Source organism: Lynx rufus, unplaced genomic scaffold (assembly GCF_022079265.1).
Source record: "Lynx rufus isolate CCGP_SWC_20201006 ecotype Redwood Valley unplaced genomic scaffold, mLynRuf1.p SCAF_6, whole genome shotgun sequence".
Taxonomy (NCBI): Eukaryota; Metazoa; Chordata; class Mammalia; order Carnivora; family Felidae; genus Lynx; species Lynx rufus.
In genome coordinates, this window is record NW_025814878.1 from 111,859,474 (window position 1) to 111,872,877 (window position 13,404).

General features: G+C 51.2%; 1 protein-coding gene across 2 annotated transcripts; it reads left to right on the forward strand.

The window, feature by feature from the left end:
* The first annotated feature begins 820 nt into the window (after positions 1–820).
* Positions 821–3,183, forward strand: CLPS (colipase). 2 transcript variants are annotated; one of them, XM_047101404.1, is made up of 3 exons: positions 821–904; positions 2,466–2,588; positions 3,052–3,183. In XM_047101404.1, the coding sequence occupies exons 1-3, from the start codon at positions 821–823 to the stop codon at positions 3,181–3,183; spliced, it is 339 nt and encodes a 112-aa protein (XP_046957360.1). The 2 variants fall into 2 exon arrangements, with proteins under 2 accessions (XP_046957360.1, XP_046957361.1); XM_047101405.1 differs by lacking the exon at positions 2,466–2,588.
* The last annotated feature ends 10,221 nt before the right edge of the window (positions 3,184–13,404 follow it).

Genomic DNA, 13,404 nt, shown 5'->3' on the forward strand with positions numbered 1-13,404 from the left:
AGGGCAGGTGGGAAGTGAGAACACACATCCCCCCTCCAGCGGTCGGTGGATCACGGAGTGGGTCAGCCCCAGCAGCCTCGACCTGCCCTAAAATGCCCCAGGGGAGGCTGGGAAGGTTGACGATGCCTGGGGCCCCTCCTCACCGGGGCCTGATCCCTGGGTTTGGATGGAGTCAGAAGCAGGGCCTGGACTGGGGTGAGAGGTGCCTACATGCAAAGCTGAAGGGGGTGCTCACACCCTTGGTGCCTCTCTCGCCTCACCCCAGTCCCAGCCCTACCAGGGCTCCGGGCACCAGCAGGGAACGGAGCACCGGTAACAGCGGCTGACACATCCTAATGACAGAGCCAAGCCCGGGGCTGAGCTACCCATGTGTGTTAAGATATATGCGACATATTCACTCACTCAGCCCTCCCAACTCAAAATGATCCCCAGTTGAAGATAAGGAGACTGAGGCTCAGAACAGATAACTTGCCCAGCTAATAACTTTACAAGTAAAAGTGTTCCAGAGTCCACACCCAACCACGATGCAGTATCACCACCACACACACGCACACACGCGCGCGCACACACACACACACACAGGTGCACACATACACGCACACGCATGCACAAGGAACCAGGTGTCGCCCATTTGCTTTATCAGGACACGCCCCCAGCAGATTGGCCACAGCTGGGCCTCGGTTCACGTCCAGCCCAGCGGGCTGGGGAAGGTGAGTCACATGTGGACAGAGTCCCTTTTATAGCTCCACCACCCAGGCCGGGTCTGTCTTCTGCCACCTGACCTGCCAGCGGCTACCTACACCGGCTGTGCCCGTCCATCATGGAGAAGGTCCTCGTCCTTCTGCTGGTTGCCCTCGCAGTGGCCTATGCGGTGCCTGACCCTCGGGGAATCATTATCCACCTGGTAAGAGGGGCTTCAGGGAAGGAGTCATCTGAACATCCAGGCAGGGATTTTTTTTTTCTAATTTTTAAATTTTATTGAAATCCAAGTTAGTTAACATATAGTGTAATAATGGTTTCAGGAGTAGAATTCAGTGATTCATCACTTACATAGAACACTCAGTGCTCATCCCAACAAGTGCCCTCCTTAATGCCCATCACACATCTAGCCCAGCCCCCACCAACACCTCTCCCTCTGTTTTTTTTATCTTATTTTTCCTCTCCTTCCTCTATGTTCATCTGTTTTGTTTCTTAAATTCCACATATGAGTGAAATCATACGATATTTGTCTTTCTCTGACTAATTTCGCTTAGCATAATACACTCTTAGTTCCATCCACATTGTTGCAAATGGCAAGATTTTATTATTTTTGATTGCCGAGTATTCCATTTTATATATATATATATATATATATACACACACACACACACACACACACACACACCACATCTTCTTTATCCATCTTTATCCATTTATCAGTCATTGGACATTGGACATTTGGGCTCTCTCCATAATTTGGCTACTGTCGATAGTGTTGCTATAAATATTGGGGTGCATGTGCCCAGGTGGAGATTTTTTAAGCTTCGATCTTAGCCTCTAATGTCTCCACCTGGGGCTGCCTGGAGGCTGAGAGGTGAAGCATCTCTATCTATCCTGCCTACGACTGTCCTGCCCTCTTCCACTGGCGCCTCAGACAAGGCTGACCAGCATGGGACATGCTCAGGGCAATGGTTCAAACTGGCTGAGGGAGCTTTAGAAAAACCTAGAGCCCTAGGGTCCTGCCCTGGAAACCCTGGCTCAGAAATGTGCAGTAGTTTAAAAAGCTCTCCCAGTGAGTCTGGCTTCTGACCTAGAGGGACACACAGACACAGTTCTAAATGCCTCATACTGACCACGAGAGATAGGTCCTATTCGGATCAGGTCCGTTTTCAGATGGAAAGCAGTTGTAGAGAAAGGTTAAGCCACCTGCCTGAGGTCACACAGCTGGAAAACACGGAGCAGGGATTGGAGCCCAGCCTGCTGGCTCCAGAGCCACACTGTCACGCTGCTCCACGCTGCCTCTGTACCCAAAGGTTCTTAACTCAGGGCCTTACATGGCTCAGAGGGTCCAGGATCCCCCTGAGGTTATATGTAAAAGTCAGGGGAGGGAGGAATTTTCCAGGGAGAAGGTCCTCACCCTTCACAGGCTTCTCCACGGAGCGTGGGAACCAGAGAAGTTTGGAGACCCCGTTTTGGGAACACCAAGGCAGAGTGTGGGGCAGTGACTTGCCCAGAGTCACCCAGGGAGTTGATAGCACAGCGGGTGCTAGAACCCGTCTCCTGACCCGCAACCACTACCCTGCCCGCTTCTCACACGCTGGGGCTGGGGGTGGGCGGATTGGCCCCCAGACCCAGGGGCTGGGTTCCTCTACACATGCCCCCACCAGCGGAGGCCCTGTCAGCGGCAGCGGGTGGCAGGGCAGGGGGGCGGGGTGTAGAGAAGGGACCAAGGGAAGGGGTCCTGGGCTAACCGGCTGCCCCGGCAGGAAGACGGCGAGCTCTGCCTGAACAGCCTTCAATGCAAGAGCAAGTGTTGCCACCGTGACACGGGGCTGAGCCTGGCCCGCTGCACACCCAAGGCCAGTGAGAACAGCGAGTGCTCTGCCAAGGTGGGTGCCCGCGGAGTGGGGGCGGTCGTGGTGGGAAGAGGGACCGCTCAGAGGAGGAGGGCCCTCAGGCTTGGGGATAGGATCGCAGAGGAGCGTCAGCCTGGGCCCTGAACGCCGAGATTAAGAGGGGGAGGTCAGCAGGCTTCAAAGCACTTTCCCATGCCATCATCTCCTTTGACCCTCACAAGTGACCAGTGAGATGAATGGGGGCGGGGGGTTGTTCTCCCCGTTTCACGGATGGGTGAACAGAGGCCTCCCCAGAGAGATGTAGTTAGTCGGCGTAAATGCACAGAGTGGGAACCAGCCTCGGGGCCCACAGTGCCCTCTGGGGTGGCAGTCAGAAGAAGACAGACTGAAAAGAGACTGGCCAGGGGTTCTTGGGGCCAGGCCAGGGGGCACGTTATGCCCAAAGTAGCCCCCCCAACACACAGCCTGTGACTCCGATGGCCCTGTGTCTTTGCAGACACTCTATGGGGTTTACTACAAGTGTCCCTGTGAGCGGGGCCTGACCTGTGAGGTTGACAAGACCATCGTGGGCTCCATCACCAATACCAACTTTGGCTTCTGCCACGATGCTGGACGCTCCCGGAAGTAAAACCACCGAAGGCTGCCCCTCTTCCACCACCCCTCCCTGGCTGGCCACCCCTTGGCCAGCACCTCCCTTTTCTGATTGGATTCTCAGCAATTAAAGCTCTTCCTGCAACCTTCCCCAGGCTCCTGAATGTTCTTGTTGAGTCAGCGTCTTCCTTGATGTCACCTCAAGCCTTTGCCTCATCAAGGTCAGAGGAAGTCAATAGGTCAGAGGAAGGAGGGATGGGTCGGGGGGCCAGGCGGGATGAGGCTGGACAGACTGGAGACAAGGTTGTGAAGCAGCCATGCTGAGAACCTCTCCATTTGGGGACCGCAACACCTCCCTGGGATGCCCTTCTTGCCCCTCAAGTTCTCAGACAGGTACATGCACACACTTCTCGCGGGGAGTCATAATGGCCCATATTCTCTGCCCTGTGTCAAAATTTACCAGCCCCTGTCTTGGGGTCCTATCTTCTTTCTGGACCCACCTCTCAGATATGCCAGCTGGTTGACACAACCCATGTGTTAACGAGTCAAACCACTAACAATTGCTGTGGGCTTACTCTTTGCTAGCAAATCCTCACAACGATCCAGGAGGGAGAATATATCGTCTCTATAGATAAAACAAAAACAAAAACTAACATTCAGAGAAGTTAAGCAACTTGCTCAATGTCACATAATTAGAAAAATTTGGGGGTTGCCTGAGTGGCTCAGTCGGTAAGGTGTCTGACTCTTGATTTCAGCTCAGGTTGTGATCTCACGGTTCATGGGAACGAGCCCTGTGTGGGGCTGTGCACCGACCACACAGAGCCTGCTTGGGATTCTCTCTCTTCCTCTTTCTCTCTACCCCTGGCCCAACTGTGCTCTCTCAAAATAAATAAATAAATAAACTTTAAAAAGAAAGAAAGAGAAGAGAGAGAAAGAAAGAAAAAGAAAGAAAGAAAGAAAGAAAGGTCTGCTAATTAAAAATTAAAGTTAGCAGCACACCCACTAACTCCACCCCCCTACCCATTCTACAATTCCTGGTTCTTTCCCAATTATTCATACTAAGACAAATGGGTGGGATTGTGGGGAATTTGGCTTTGGTTTAACATAAAAACCATCAAACCTAGGTTGCCTTTGGCAGTACTGAGGTCCCCGTCACTGAGATGTGCAAGTGGAGGTTCACTGACCCTCAGTGGGGATGTAGGAGAGGAGATTCATGCAAAGAAGGAAGAGAATGAACTAATTAAAGCTGAGATGCTCTCCCAGCCCCAGGATTTTGTAGTCTGTGATTAAGGAATCCTTAGAGTAGCCACTAGGTTTCTGAGTTAAGACAGGACCTACCTGAAAAGTAACAAAAAAAACCAAGGAATTATGGCTGAAACAAATAGGGACACATGTTTCTCATGAATCAAAAAGTCTGGAGGGGGCACCTTGGGGGGCTCAGTCGATTGAGTGTCCGACTCTTGATTTGGGCTCAGGTCGTGATCTCATGATTCATGAGATTGAGCCCCTCGTCAGGCTCTGCGCTGACCACTGACAGGAAACCTGCTTGGGATTCTCTCTCTCTCTCTCTCTCTTTCTGCCCCTCCCCCACTCATTCTCTAAACAAACAAACAAACAAACAAACAAACATTAAAAAGAAGTCTGGAGATAGGAAGTGTTGGCAGAACTGTGCGTCTGTTACCTCCTCTCAACTGGCAGATGCCTTCACGGCAGCTGCTAATGGTCATATTCTCTTACCATGTTCAAGTTAGGAAGCATGGATAGAGGGTGGCTGGATAGGGGCTGAGGGCAGATTATTTCTCCTAGCCTACTTTCTTATCTTGCCCAAAAGCCTCCAGGCTGACCTCTCCATATCTCAATGGCTCCAACTGGGTCAAGGGACCACCTCTGGCCACAAGGGAAGCTGGGAAATCAAGTACTGGGCAAAGGGAATGGGACCGCCATGACTGGCTTGGGCTAATTAGATCCCTCTCCCAGGGCTGGGCCCAGTACCACCCAAACAATACTGGGGTTCAGTTAGCAAGGAAGAGGGGTAAAGGCTGTTGGGGAGTCAGGTAAGTATCCTCCATACCTAAGTTAGTGCTCAACTGGAGGGGCTTTCAATATCTTAACCCAGTAGAGGGCTCAGACTCTGAGGCAGGGTTGGGTCATACTCCGTGGTGCCTAGATCCAAAGCTGGGTGGGAACCTGCATTCATTCACTTCTTCATACATCTGTTGAATGACCATAGTGCCCAGCACTGTGTTACAGTCTATAAAGGGCGCGAGGGAAATGTTCCTAGTTTCCAGGGGTGAGTGGGAAGCTGGGCTCTGTGGCAGCAAGGGGCAAAGACCTCAACCCCCTGTTCCCTGTGTTAAATCCTTTCTACTTGAACCATCTGGAGTGGTTCTTGTTTTTGGCACTGAGACTGAGTATTACACGACTGCTGGAAGAAGGGGAACATTTTTTGTTGTGTTGCTGTTGTTCAAAGGCACCTTCTTCTCACCCAGCCTGGAGCCCAGACAAGACCCCATTTTCTTTTTTTTGCTTAATATTTGTATTTTTTTTCATGTTTATTTATCTTGAGAAAGAGAGAGAGAGAGACAGAGCATGAATGGGGGAGGGGCAGAGAGAGAGAGGGAGACACAGAATCTGAAGCAGGTTCCAGGCCCCAAGCTGTCAGCACAGAGCCCAATGCGGGGCTCAAACCCACGAACCGGGAGATCGTGACCTGAGCCAAAATCGGATGCTTAACCAACTGAGCTACCCAGGCGCCCCAAGGAGTCCCTGTTTTCAAATTCCCATAAAGATGTCCTATAGGTTGTAGCCTTGCCATTGATACTTTCCACCTTAATATCCTAACCCCAGAAGCTTCTCACCTTGCTATAACTTTTTTCTAGATCTGCTAGAAATTCAGCTACAGAAGTGGCAATATTTGCAGCCTTGAATCCATAAAAAAATGCCGGATGCTGGACCCTGTAGACAGATGCTGTCTAATATGGTACCAATTAGTCACATGTTGAGCGCTTGAATTGGGGTACGCGTAAAATACAAATTGGATTCAGATGACCTATTACCAAAAAAAGAATGTCAAAGATCTCAAATAATTTTTACACGTTGAAATAACATTTTTGATTGTGTTATAAGTAGAGTATATTGTCAAATTGGTTCCACCTGTTTCTCTTTGCTTTTTAAGTATGGCCATTAGAAAATTTAAAAATCACATTGCACCTTCCGCTGGACAGTGCTGCTCTTTTAAGCTGAAGGATTTTGAGAAGAGGCATTTTTCTGAACTCCTTCATCTGTCTAAAAGCAGAGCCTCCCCAAAGAACTCAACTATCATAAATTCCCTCCTGGAGAAGTTTCTCGCAACCAAGAAAGATGGACTCTTTGTGCTGGAATCTTATCACTGCAGAAGTCAGCACCACACCTAAATGGACATTGTCACAAAAACTATCATAACTGTCATCTACTCTCCTAAGGGCCCATTTATCTTTCTTAAAAATAATGTGTTTTCCCCTAAGTGCTCTTCCTTCCCCTATTAAGAAGCCATTTTCCAGAGGGTCCTTCTCCCATTCCCCTTCCCCAATAAAGATGACATATATGCCCCAAATTCTAACTGCCTCATCGGGTCACCTTTTTCTGTGAACTCCCCCACATGCGTATGCATGTGAATAAAAAAATCTCTCTTTTCTCTTGCCAATCTGTCTTCTGTCAGTTTAATTTGCAGACCCCCAACACTGAATCTAAGAGGGTAGAGGAAAAGTTTCTCCTCTTCATTGTATGAAACCAGTGTAATCACATCAGCAATGTATTTTCCCCCTCCCCTTCTAAATTTGAAGACATTAGGTATTCTTGGAGGCTGGGTTTCCAGCCTGCAATCTCCCCTTCCAAGGGCCTTTCATAGATTTTCTCCAAATAAGGGGAGCTCATGCACCGTAGCCCTGTGTCTTTCTGAAGTACATGTGACACTGTGGATCTGTCTGACACATTTAGGAGCAATTTCCACCAAGATAAAGGTTAGAGTGTTGCTCAGACTTACAGGGGGTGCTTTAAGTAAACCTCAGCTTCTATCTCAACTACTGAGCTCTCGCACCATAAGCCTGACGTCCTGGAGGACATACGTGGCTCAGATCTGGGTTCACACTTGGTTCAGCTAATCAGAAGTGTAGCTAACCATGGAACTTTGGGTCCCAAATCTGAATTCTTTATTCCCAGAACGTAACCCAAATATAGCAGGGCTGCCTGGAAGCCTGCTTCTGCAGAGAATTCACGACACTCACAGCCAGCAAGCTAGCGTCTGGCTCTTAAAGCCTCACAACCCAAAGGTACAGCTTGCGGAAACTCATCCTGATTCATTGTCTCCCCGTCCCCACAGCACAGTAGGCGCTCTGATCTTTCTTTTCCTCACGCTCTTTCCTTGGCTCTCCTTTTCTCATCCCTCCTTTCTCTTCTGATCTCCCAAAAGAGTCCGATTCATCACGTTCAAGCGCTGTGACTGTGAACAAGTTGCTCGGTCTGTCTCAGGTTCTCCTGAGATGGGGTGATCAAAGTTCTGACCCCTCCTCCTAAGGTTTTTTTGTAGGATGAAATGAGATCCTGTGTGTAAGGGATCTGGCACCGCCCCCGGCATAAAGTAAGTGCTCCATAAACACAGGCATTTTTTTTTTTTAAAGTAATCTCTACACCCAGCGCAGGGCTCGAATTCGTGACCCAGAGAATGACTCACATGTTCTGCCCACTGAGACTGCCAATTCTTCATACACATTTGTCTTGGACACTTCCTTTCACATTTCTGACCTTTAAGGTCAGGGGGAACCAAGAGTTCAGGTGTGAACTGAGCTTTCGGCGGGTGGCTTATGGAATGGGCTGAAGCCAGAAAGGGGTTGGGTGGGGAGAAGAGCTCAAGTCTCCTCTGGGGGACTTTCGTTCATGCCCCAACAGGGGAAAGGCCCAAGCCTAAGCTTCCGGCCTCTCAGCCCCTTCACTCCCCAGCAACCTGTGCCCGGCCCATCCCAGCCACGCCTCCCCAGCCCCTGGCACCAGGGGCAGCAAACACTGAAAAGTCTTTATTCCAGTGATGGCGCATCATCCCTCCCTCCCTCCCTGCCCCTCCCCTGCTGGTGGAGGCTCTGAGGGCTAGGGGCAAGAACACAAATTTGGGGAGGCGTAGGAGTAGATGGAGGAGGTGGGGAAGGCAGCAAAGAGGGAGCGTTAGAAGAAAATGTTCTTAGCTGACTTCCTTTTTTCAATTTTCTTACAACGGCCATAGATGATGTTAAATGATTTCTCATTCTTCGGAAATACACACGTCAGGTTCGGCAGGCCGGGGCACTCGTTATACAGACCCAGGAATGTCTGCGAAAGACAGGACTTTGACCTTGACCTTGGGGGCTGCGTTGCCCTCAGCCCTGAGGGGGCAGCCTTCACTCCCCTGCAAGTGCTCCCCTGCAAGACCATCTGCTTGCACACAGCAGAGGAGCCTGGGGTTAAGGGACCCCTTCATGCACTGTTCAGTCTGTGCCTCTGGTTGCCTCCTCCAGGCTGACCCCTAGGATTGTTGGTGCCCTCCTAGTTCATTCTCTGGCATCACCTTTCCCGTCATTAGCCCAGGTGTCTATCCCGAGTGAAAAAACACCCTCCCACAGGGGACCTCCATCTAGTCTCCTGAAGTCCTTTCATGAGCAAACCAACACCCCTTTCCTGCACACCCAGCTCAGAGGCTACCCCAGCCCACAACCTCTGGCCCAGAACACCTGGAGCCACAGCAGAGCCCGTGGGGCTGTTGAGAAGGGTGGGCTGAGAACCATGATTAGGACCAGACCTTCTACCTGTGCCAATTGACAATGCTACTTCCAGAGTTGACCCACTGAAAAGGGGAACTTACATCAGAAAGAGAAGCATGGGGGCTCCTGGGTGGCTCGGTCGGTTAAACATCCTACCTGGGCTCAGGTCATGATCTCACCTTTGATGAGTTCCAGCCCCATTTCCAACTCTCCGCAGTCAGAGCGGAGCCGGCTTGGAATCCTCTGTCCCCCTCTCTCTGCCCCTCCCCCGCTCACACTCACACCCTCTCTCTCTCAAAATAAATAAACACAAAAACAACAACAACAAACCATCTGGATTCCAAGCCCCTGGCGTGCGGTCCCACCTTGGGTCGGTCCACAGGCTCCCCCAAGCGGCTGGGAGGTGCCGTCGCAGCAGACAATTCCCCGCTCCGGGTCGCCGTCGCCGACCCCGCACCCTCCCCTGGGCTCCGGGTCCGCCCCTGCCCCTCCTTTCCGGGGGTCCTCCCCGCTCACCCCGCCGGCCCCCCAGGGGGCGCCACCACCCACCTGCGTGTGACGCGTGCTGCCCTCGGACCCCTAGGGGGCGCAGTGCGACTCGCAGCCCTCGGTCTCCCGGCGACAGCACCCACTCTTGCACTTCTTGCTCTGGACGCAGATCTCCCTGTCGTCCTGCGGGGAGATGGCGCCCCCGGGCTTCCTCCCTGCAGGTTCCCCTCCCGCGCTGCGCCCTCACCGCCGCCCCCACCCTCGCCCGGGCTGGAGTTGGGGACGGCGGATGTCTGTGCGGAGGGGCGCCGGATTTTTCCCAAAGGGGGACCAAAGAGATATCACAGGTTTGCCTTTAGAGTCCCGCAGATAGGTTACTTCTCGCTCACACACACACCAGGGTGATCCAGGCCTTCCCGTCTTGGCTCCTGCGGTTCCTTCCGCCGCACAACCTTCTCTCTGCAAACTCCTACTCACCTTTTTTTTTTTTTTGATGTTTATTTTTCTTTAACTTCTATTTATTTTTGAGAGACAGAGAGAGAGCACGAGCAGGGGAGGGACAGAGAGAGAGAGAGGGAGACCTAAAATCCAAAGCAGGCTCCAGGCGCTGAGCTGTCAGCACTCGGCTTAACCTGAGCCACCCAGGAGCCCCCCCTACTTACCTTTTCAGTCGAGCTTGCACGGCACCTACAGGCTCCCTCCTCCCCCACACTCACCCACACCAGCAATCCCCAGCGCTAGGCCATCACATCATCTGTCACTGCCACCATCATCTCTCTGACAAGTTCAGTTCATTCAACAAGCAAATGCTGAGCACCTGCTGTGTCCAAGTACCGTTTCAGGCACCGGGGATACAGCTGGGAACAAAACAAACAGAAATGCCCACACACGCCTTCCCTCCTGGAGCTGGCACGCCAGAGCAGCTGTCCAGTAGAACTTTTGGCAAGGACGAAAATGTGCTTTTTCTGCATGTTCCAATTTGGTGATCGCTAGCCACGTGTGGCTAATGAGCACTAGAAATGCGGCGAGTGTGACCGAGGAGCTGAACTTTAAATTTTGCTTAACTTTAATTAATTTTAACTTCAGTCACTCTTGCGACTCGTGATTTGCTATTGGACAAGCATGAGCAGCTCTAGGGAGAAGACAGATAATAAATAAGTGAAATAGACAGAGTGGCACAAAATGCTGAGCAAAGGAAGCCATGAAAAGAATACTGTGTGATTCCATCACATGAAGTTCAAAAGCAGGCAAAACTAATCCAGAACAGAAGAGGTCTGGAGAGTGTTACCTTTCGGCCCTACAACTGACAGTGAGCCCAAGGGAGCCTTGCAGGGTGCCGGAAGTGCTCTGTAGCTCCATCGGGGTGGTGGTTATGAGGGTGTTTGCATGGCTTTTAAATTAATTGATTTTAATGTAAAATCAAGATTTGGGCATTTTACTGTACATAGTTTTTACCTAACATATATGTGTTAGATATTATTAATGAACAATTATTACTTATGTAGGTATAATCCTATCTATTGCGTTTGACTAAGTGCCATAAAGAAAATAAAGCAGAGAGGGTTGGACTGCCAGTAGCCTCTTACTGGCTTCCCTGATTTCACTCTTCCCAGTAACCCACCCCAGACCCCTGACCTCCACCCTGCAACAGTCTCACCTACCCCCTGTCCCCATTCTTTCCAGGAGGAATCTTTTTTTTTTTTTTTTAAGGTAAATCCCATCATGTCATTCCCTTGCTTCAAAGCAATACCCCCCCCACACACACCCCTCCCCCCCCCAGGCATTTTGATACCAAAATTCTTTATGGGACCTGCAGGGCTTACTCATCCCAGGGCTGCCTGCCCACCACTAGATCTCTTGCCTCACCTCCAACACACACACACACACACACACACACACACACACACACCCTGCAGCCACCACTGGGACTCTGAACATATCAGAATTACCTGGCCCCTGGCCATTGGCACTTGCTGGTCCCTCTGCCCAGAACATGTTGTCCTTTGAGCTCTGCCTGACTGTCTCCCACTGAGCCCTCCCCAAACATCCAGCTATAGCAGCCCTCATCACCTGGCTTCACTATGTTCACAACACTAGGATTCTCTGAAATTATCTTCATCCTTCTTTCTTCTTCTTCTTCTTCTTTTTTAACTTTCTGTGCCCCTCCTGCTAGAGCCTCAACTCCGAGGGCAAGGCTCTTTCCCTATGTTGCTCACTGCTGTGTTTCTTAGCCTCTAGGACTAAAGTCCTCACCCTCGGTAGGTTCTGGTTGTAATATTGTAATACCGCACCTTTAGGTCTTTGCCTAAATTTCGCTTTGTTCATAAAGTCTTCCCTCAGCACACGGTTTCAAACCACACCCTCTCCTTACACCACCACACCTGAAGCCCCTTTCTTATTTCCTTTGTCCTCAGGTGTTTATCACCTGGGATATGTAAATATTTTACCTATTTGCCTCCTAGAGTAGAATATCCACACTACAAGGGCAAGGATTTTCATGTCTTGTTCACAGCCTTATCTCTTGCACCTACAAAAAGAATTTCCCTGGGTGCTTGGTAAAATGGGTTGGCCGAACGAATGTCTGTCTCTCTTACCAGACGTAAGCCGGGGGTGGGGAGTCCTGTGTCATATTCCCCTGTGCGGTGGCAGCACCTCGCACATCCTGGCACAGCTCCCGTGACTAGGACGGGGGTCTCTTTTTCCTCCCGGACGTCCTCCAGCCATCACCCCCTGCTGCCTCCGATGTCCGGCTTTGACCCACATCAGTGTGCACCCACCTCCCCAAACAGTGCGGGTCTCAGCACAGTGGCAGAAGAGGCGACTGTATGCTCTAGGTCCCTTACCAAATAATTGATTCGTCCCCTGCCAAATGAGCCGCTGGTGAGAAGGAAGAAAAGAGGGAGGAGGGAGAGGAGGACCAGGAGCAGCAGCTGCGTCATGGCCCAGAGCTGGTGGTGGTGCTCCTAAGTTCCCACCGAAATCCCTGCCTTGGCATGTGACTGCCATGTGATGGAGGCCTGGAGGGTACCTAATGAGGTGTGACTGCCCATTCCTAGGGTTGACTGGAGAGGCCGGCTGCCAGCTCCCAGATCAAAGGAACAGAGGAACAAACAGAGGGGGTGAAGTGGACGTTTTCCAGAAAGCGCCGCTGCGTCCTGAACCATTTACTATGCTCATTTGGCTGCCAGCAGAATAGTCTAGTCTGCCCTGGGGCTCTGGCACTTGCAAGATCTGGGTTCCAATTCCAGCTCTGCTGACTACTGGCAGCGTGATCCCGGACAGACTTTTTAACTTCTTGGAGCCTCAGCTTCCCCATCTGCAAACTGCGGGCTAGTGCGGTCATCACAGGGGTGACACGATGCTTAAATGGTGACAGCTTGAAAACTGTCATAGGCCAACCATCAAAAACAGTCTTCCTTTTTATTGTGTCACACTTGGGCTTCTCTGCTTCGGCCCAGAAGTTACACCGGTCACTTCACTGGCCAGAAGTATTCACACAGCCCAAGCTACCTGCAGGAAGGCAGTCCTTGTATTGGAGAGAGGGAGGAAACTATAGGGGTAGAGACCTCGCCTTAGAAATAAGGCTTCTGAGGGACACCTGGGTGGCTCAGTTAAGTGTCTGACTTTGGCTCGGGTCATGATCTCATGGTTCATGAGTTCGAGCCCTTCATCGGGCTCTGTGCTGACAGTGTGGAGCCTGCTTGGGATTCTGTGTCCCGCTCTCTCTGCCCCTCCCCTGCTCATGCTCTCTCTCTCTCTCTCAATACAAATAAACATTAAAAATTTTTACAAAGAGGGGCGCCTGGGTGGCACAGTCGGCTAAGCGTCCGACTTCAGCCAGGTCACGATCTCGCGGTCCGTGAGTTCGAGCCCCGCATCGGGCTCTGGGCTGATGGCTCAGAGCCTGGAGCCTGTTTCCGATTCTGTGTCTCCCTCTCTCTCTGCCCCTCCCCCGTTCATGCTCTCTCTCTCTGTCCCAAAAATAAATAAACGTTGAAAAAAAA

Bases quoted from the DNA above. Each gene is read 5' to 3' on its own strand.
- CLPS (XM_047101404.1), top strand. From the start codon at position 821: ATGGAGAAGGTCCTCGTCCTTCTGCTGGTTGCCCTCGCAGTGGCCTAT. The intron at 905-2,465 runs GTAAGAGGGGCT...CTGCCCCGGCAG, and splicing joins GGGGAATCATTATCCACCTG to GAAGACGGCGAGCTCTGCCT. The intron at 2,589-3,051 runs GTGGGTGCCCGC...GTGTCTTTGCAG, and splicing joins ACAGCGAGTGCTCTGCCAAG to ACACTCTATGGGGTTTACTA.